Source organism: Poecilia formosa, unplaced genomic scaffold, assembly GCF_000485575.1.
Source record: "Poecilia formosa unplaced genomic scaffold, Poecilia_formosa-5.1.2 Scaffold386, whole genome shotgun sequence".
In the NCBI taxonomy this organism is placed as follows: Eukaryota; Metazoa; Chordata; class Actinopteri; order Cyprinodontiformes; family Poeciliidae; genus Poecilia; species Poecilia formosa.
In genome coordinates, this window is record NW_006800325.1 from 373,884 (window position 1) to 379,778 (window position 5,895).

The following is a 5,895-nucleotide window of genomic DNA, read 5'->3' on the forward strand; positions in this document are numbered from 1 at the left end:
CTGGTCTCAGGAGCTCTGATAGATGTGGCCAAACACCTGGGCAACCTGTCCTTCAGAGTCTGGGAGAAGATGAAGGACCAGGTGAAGTTCAGCCCGATCATTCTGGACCCAAACACAGCAAACGGTTGGAGATTGGAGTGGGAGATCATCCTGATTGGGAGGTTGGTTTGGTTAAAGAGTCTGTTGACAGAAAGGGGAAGATAGATCCTTCACCAGAAAATGGAATCTGGTGTTTACGGCATGTTGATGGAAAATACACTAAAGGTTCTGGTCAGACTGTGACAGTGAATAAGAGTCTCCAGAGGATCAGAGTCCAGCTGGACTATGACAGAGGGGAGGTTTCCTTCTACGACTCTGAAGAAAAGAGTCACATCTACACTCACAGAGACACTTTCACTGAGAAACTCTTCCCTTATCTTTATGTTTTTGATGCTACTGATGCCAAAACTTGTGATATCAAAATCTGTCAAACTGAGATTTCATTCTATAGTTCAAAGTTGTGATTGTTATTTCTCTGAATTAGTTTTTAATTTTTAGGTATGTGTTTCTATTTGGATTCAGAACAACTTTTTGGAGCATTTTCAATATTTTTGGATTTTGATTTGTAATAATCAGAGTTCACCAGTGAAATATACATATAAGATTGACACATTTAAAATATGTTCTTACTTGGGCAAACTTATGAATTATGAAAAAAATATATATTTTTTTTGTTTAAGATGAAAATATTTTGTTCTCTTGTGAAATGAACAAGATGAGAACATGGTGGAAAATATGAGCTCTGAGGAGCAAGAGAGGTCGTTATGTTTGGTCCAAATTCAGTATTTGGAGGAGGAGCTAGACAGGTGATTTTTTTTTTTTTAAAAATTGTAATTATGAAATGTACAAAATTGTTAGGATAATAGTTTTTGAACTGAATGAAATATATCATCCTCATCAGTTTTTATCCTATAATCTCTAATTTAGACAAGGATGATTATTTTTAGTTTGTTTTAACTCTGTTTTGTTAAAACTGTTCAGAAGTTCAGAAATGGGTCCTTGTATTAGTCTTGTTTTTAATTGTTGTAACATCCAGACAGTTATTTTAGTCCAGTTATATTTTATGTTGACCAAAACCTTTAAATTTCAAAAGATTTGTTTCCTGGAACATTTATCAGAATCAGTTCATTTTCACCAGCAGATGTTTTCTAATAGCAGTTTGTCAGAAAGTTGGAAACGTTTTCCTGAACAGATCTGCCATTTAATGTGTGAAGCATTTGCTAACAGAATTGTCTTGATATCTGCCTGTTTCACATTACATTGCAACAGATAGGAGTCACAGTGCATAGCATAAACAATCTTCACAGATGAATCACAGAATATAAAACTTGTGACAAAACCCTTAATATGCAGCTTCCTGCTGTTTCCCTGTTATGTCTGTTGATAAACACTGAACTGAATGTTTGTTTGCAGAATAAAAAAAGCTTCAGTCTTCATGTCTTCTGTGTACAAATGGTCTGAACTTGTTACTGATCTACAGCTGAAGCTCACATTTTTTCCTCTGAAGGATTTTGGAGAAGCAAACCGTTCAGCTGTGATGTCCTCACAGCACCACCTGCTGGAGACAAATACACACAGCAGAGATTAATGATGTAGTCTCAAAGCTTCAGTGATTAAGAAACGGTTGGAGAACCGAAATTTCAGAGCATTCCCTGAATGCAACATCGGGGACGCCAACGGTTTTTTCCCCCAGTTTGTCTGTTTAAACCGGATATAAACTCTGTGAGTAGTGATTTACCACAAACAACGTGTATAAAACCGATAAAGAGTTAAAAGAACGAGAAGAGAACATGGCGGAAAATATGAGCTCTGAGGAGCAAGAGAGGTCGTTATTTTTGGTTCAAATTCGGTATTTGGAGGAGGAGCTAGACAGGTGAGACTGTTTTTTATATATTAAAATGTTCCAATGTGTTTGTTTTTGCTTTAAATAAAGCCTAAGTGATTTAGTAAGTTTTAAAACAAATTGGTTTTAGCTAGTGTTTGAGATGCTAACACGATAAACATCCTTTTCGAAGGGCGTTGTTGTTGCTATGACAACGTAACAGCTTATGATAGTTGAGGATAAATACAGAAAAGTTTCCTTTGCTACTAAGACAAACATACATCACTGATTTTTTGTGTCCCCAAACTCCAAGTTCAATGAAGATAGACATTTTTATTAAACCTTTTATTTTTAATCTGCATAAAAGTATTGGCATTTTTTTCCAATGGAAAATATTAAGTACAGCACAAAAATATTTTTCTTTTTACAACCAAACTTTTATAATCAGTAGAACCACGTCGATCCACAGGGTTTTACATCCAAATGAGATTTTATGTCATTTATGAAACCTGGTTAAATATAGCAAACATTTTTGAAAGAAAGTGACCCAAATCCTGAGAATAAATTTGTTCAGTCAAAAAAGAATTTCAAAACTGGATCTTTTAATCCAGCAAACATGTAAAATATTTTTTACGTTTTAGATCTGCAGTCAATAATATCCATTTGTTTAAATAAATTTAGCTTGATTTTGCTACTTTTATTATTTTCTTGGCCCGCAAGAAAATAATAAATAACAAGAAAACAATAAAATTGATTGAATGATTTTGGTCAATCTGACAAAAAGTTATACATCCCTAAGCTATTCAGTGAGGTATGAACTAACAAAAGTGTTTTAAAGTTTATTTTCTGGGCTAAATGAAGCCAGTGGAAGGACTTTAGAAGTGGGTTGATGTTCTCTATGTTCTATCTTCTCTAAGAAAAATAATTGACAGTTTATGTTTTAAGCTTTTTCGTATGCATTTTTTCAATATTGGTATTGAGCTTTTGTGATATTTATGTGCTGTGTTGCAGCATCCTTTGTCCAACACAAGTTGCTCTTATAAGAGACTAATCAAGAAGCCTTGACCTTCACGTGGTTATGATAAAGAAGAAAGTGAGGAAACAGGAGGACATTTTGGGTTAATTGCATTACTTTGTCATGCAATTATTAACTGGATATTAACTCCAGAGGGCGCTGTTAACACGTCTGACTTTACTACAAATAGCCTCGCATCCTGGTAATTACCAGAAAATGTGGCTGCGCTTTGTTAAAAAGCAAAGCTATTAAAATGTGGTTAAAACATTTTCATGATTATTTTTAGTTGGGTTTATTTTTGCTGGTTAGTTTAGCTTTTTTTTTGTCCTCCATTATGCAATTAAATTGTATTTTATTCTGTTGACAAACAGAACTGTAAATCTCTTCTGGGTGCCACTCAGACTTTGACCACTAGGTGGCTCCAGAGTGCCTCTAATTCAGTCTGTGGTTGGACCAAATAGGGCCTGTTCCAATAAGCAATAAATAAATCAATCGCATGAAAAAAAAAGAAACTCAATAATTTCCATGTGCAATATTTATCGCCTTTTTTTCTACCAAAAACTGGATGATGAAAGTCTTAAGTCTGGTGTTTTGGACTCAACTAGTCCAATTTTGAAGGTCAGTTTTGTTTACAGAGACTACATAATTAATTTTATTTGGTTTTTCTTTTGTTTATTTATTTATTTTGGATATTTAAAATGTCTTCCAGTTCCAGTGCTAAATGTTAATTTGAGCTTTGAGAATGTGTTTGTGCATTATTTTGCCGTTACCATTATATTACCTGAAAATGGTCTCAAAACAACAATATCACTGATTATCGCCATAACATCCAGCAAAATATGTTATGCTGATGAACGATCATAGCAGTTTGATGCAATAATCTATGAGGTGCCAACAGCGCCCCCTGGAGTCATGGTATCAGCTGTCTAAAGAATTTAGCTCAACACTGCGTTCTGATTGGCTGGATGTCTGGTTGTAAATGAGGTTTTGAACCAATCAGGCTTCTGGTGAGGCAGGTTTGGTCATCAGCCCAAATATGTTGCATCAATTTCACAACTTTTCACCTTCACTAACATCCATCAGTCAGTTTTAGGAGGCGTTTCTCCTAAAACTCATCCAGCTGAAACAGAGTCCCATCTCTGTTCATCCTGCAGATTTAAGCTGGCTAATGAAGAGCTGGACAAGCAGAACCAAGAGCTGATCTCAAATTACAACCAGCTGGAGAAGGACAAGAAGGACAAGACCGAACGTTTGAAACGCTTTGTGGCGGCAAAAGAGAAGCGTATGGATGAGCTGAGCGAGGAGCTGCAGACGCGGCTCCTGCTGGGGAAACGGGGCCGAGAGACGCTGAAGCAGGAGCACAGCATCATGAAGGAGCAGCTGCAGGAGCAGATAAACAAGGTTCAGGCAGAGATAGAGCTGCAGGGTGAGGCTGACACAGAGAGCAGCACTGGAGAAAATCTGCTAAATATTCACGTTTTAACATTTTTAGTGTTTTTACAATAGAAGCACTGCAAAAACACAAAATCTTACCAAGTAGTTTTGGTCTAGATTTTAGTGCAAATATCATAGTAGACTTGAAATAAGACAAAACTAACTTAAACGTAACATTTCACCAACATATAGGACCTTGTTTTTGGTCAGTAATTCCTTAATATTGGTGAAGAAGTTCTAGCAGATTATTTCACTGTTAGTAAGACATTTTCCCGTGTTTTAATTAAATAACCTACCAGTGGAACTAGAACTATTTAAGTAACATTTCTGCATCTGCTTAGAAAGCTGGACGAACATCTTCCTGTCCTGTTGGAGTGTGAAGTGAGCTGTTTCTGCTGTCTGTCTGCTCACCCTGCTGTGTTTTTCCTCCAGCTGTGACCTTGGAGGCGAACGAGAAGCGCATCGCGGAGCTGAGGCCGCATGTACCGAACATAGAGTCAGTAGAGGAGGAGCTTCTGAAGAAGAAAGCTGAGCACGACGCTTTTATTTCCCAGCTGAAGAGGAACTCAGAGCTGGCGTGTGAAACGTAAAGGATGCAGCAAACGGAGTATTTCACGCTCTTTTCTTCCGGGCTCTGAGTCGCTGTTGTCCAACCGCAGGCTGATCCAGCACTTCCAGGACTACAAGGAGCACACGGAGAACTGTGAAGCCAACAGGCTGCTGGCGATGGGCCGAGAGCTGTACCTGGACCAGTCCGAGCTCGCCGCCTTCCTGGTGAGCGAGCAGGCGACTCTGAAGGAGGAGATCGCTGCCATCAGGAGGAGACAGGAACACCTTCGCACCCTCGGCCGGGGGCTGTGCGGGAAACTGACCCATCTGAGCCACCTGAGGAACCTCAACGAGCAGGTCAGAGGCCAACGGCGGCGGCTTGGGTAGGGAGGAGAAACGAGGACATTTCTGGGCTTTTTCCAGCAAATTTTAGATTTTTCAAACCCAGAAAGGTTCATGTTTTGTCAACAAAATTTCTGAGATTATTCTTAAAATGTTTGAGTTTTTTCTAGCAAATTTTAGATTTTTCAAACTCATAAATTTTCTTGTTTTTTATTCTAGAAATTTTTTGAAATTAATCTAAAAATTCAGAGTTTTTTGGGAGAAGTGTATTCCTGCTTTTTGGATGAAATGAGACAAGCTGGCATCGCCTGCTGTTTTCAGCCTGGAGGAAATGCTGCATTAAAATCATTTTTATTCGTTATGAAAGCAGAATCTCTGGTTTGTGACGTGTCTCTGTCCTGCTCCTCTGCAGGACGTGATGCTTCTGAAGAAGGCGTTCCTGGAGCTCAAGGACGAAAAAGAAGAAAGCATCAAGAACCAGGAAGCCACTCTGACTGAGACTGAAGCTCTCAGGTTGGATCTGTTTCTCAAATATGACGATTTTATTTTTAATTCTCTGGATGTTAAATCCTTCCAAAATGTTTTTAAATTAGACATTTTCTGACCAATGGACAGAAATGCAGACATGGGATACAAAATTAGAAATGCATTAAATACCTCAGGATGTTTATTCTGATCATATCGTAGTTTAATG

General features: G+C 37.9%; 3 protein-coding genes across 3 annotated transcripts in view; all 3 read left to right on the forward strand.

Annotated features, from left to right (window-relative positions):
* LOC103154435 (zinc-binding protein A33-like) overlaps positions 1-302 on the forward strand; it is a 5,553-nt gene extending 5,251 nt beyond the window's left edge. The window contains exon 2 of the mRNA XM_016662697.1: positions 4-302. Coding sequence (XP_016518183.1) covers positions 4-204 — 201 coding nt within the window. The 3' untranslated portion in view covers positions 205-302. The remainder of the gene's footprint in view (positions 1-3) is intronic.
* Positions 303-1,645: 1,343 nt separating this feature from the next.
* Positions 1,646-5,895, forward strand: part of LOC103154436 (growth arrest-specific protein 8-like) — a 6,157-nt gene continuing 1,907 nt past the window's right edge. Inside the window, exons 1-5 of the mRNA XM_007575716.2 lie at positions 1,646-1,912; positions 4,031-4,302; positions 4,743-4,896; positions 4,970-5,216; positions 5,614-5,714. Coding sequence (XP_007575778.1) covers positions 1,830-1,912; positions 4,031-4,302; positions 4,743-4,896; positions 4,970-5,216; positions 5,614-5,714 — 857 coding nt within the window. The 5' untranslated portion in view covers positions 1,646-1,829. The remainder of the gene's footprint in view (positions 1,913-4,030; positions 4,303-4,742; positions 4,897-4,969; positions 5,217-5,613; positions 5,715-5,895) is intronic.
* The window catches only part of LOC103154422 (glutathione S-transferase theta-1-like), a 14,661-nt gene continuing 13,113 nt past the window's right edge, over positions 4,348-5,895 (forward strand). The window contains exon 1 of the mRNA XM_016662694.1: positions 4,348-4,352. The gene's annotated coding sequence lies outside the window, so the exon portion shown is untranslated. The remainder of the gene's footprint in view (positions 4,353-5,895) is intronic.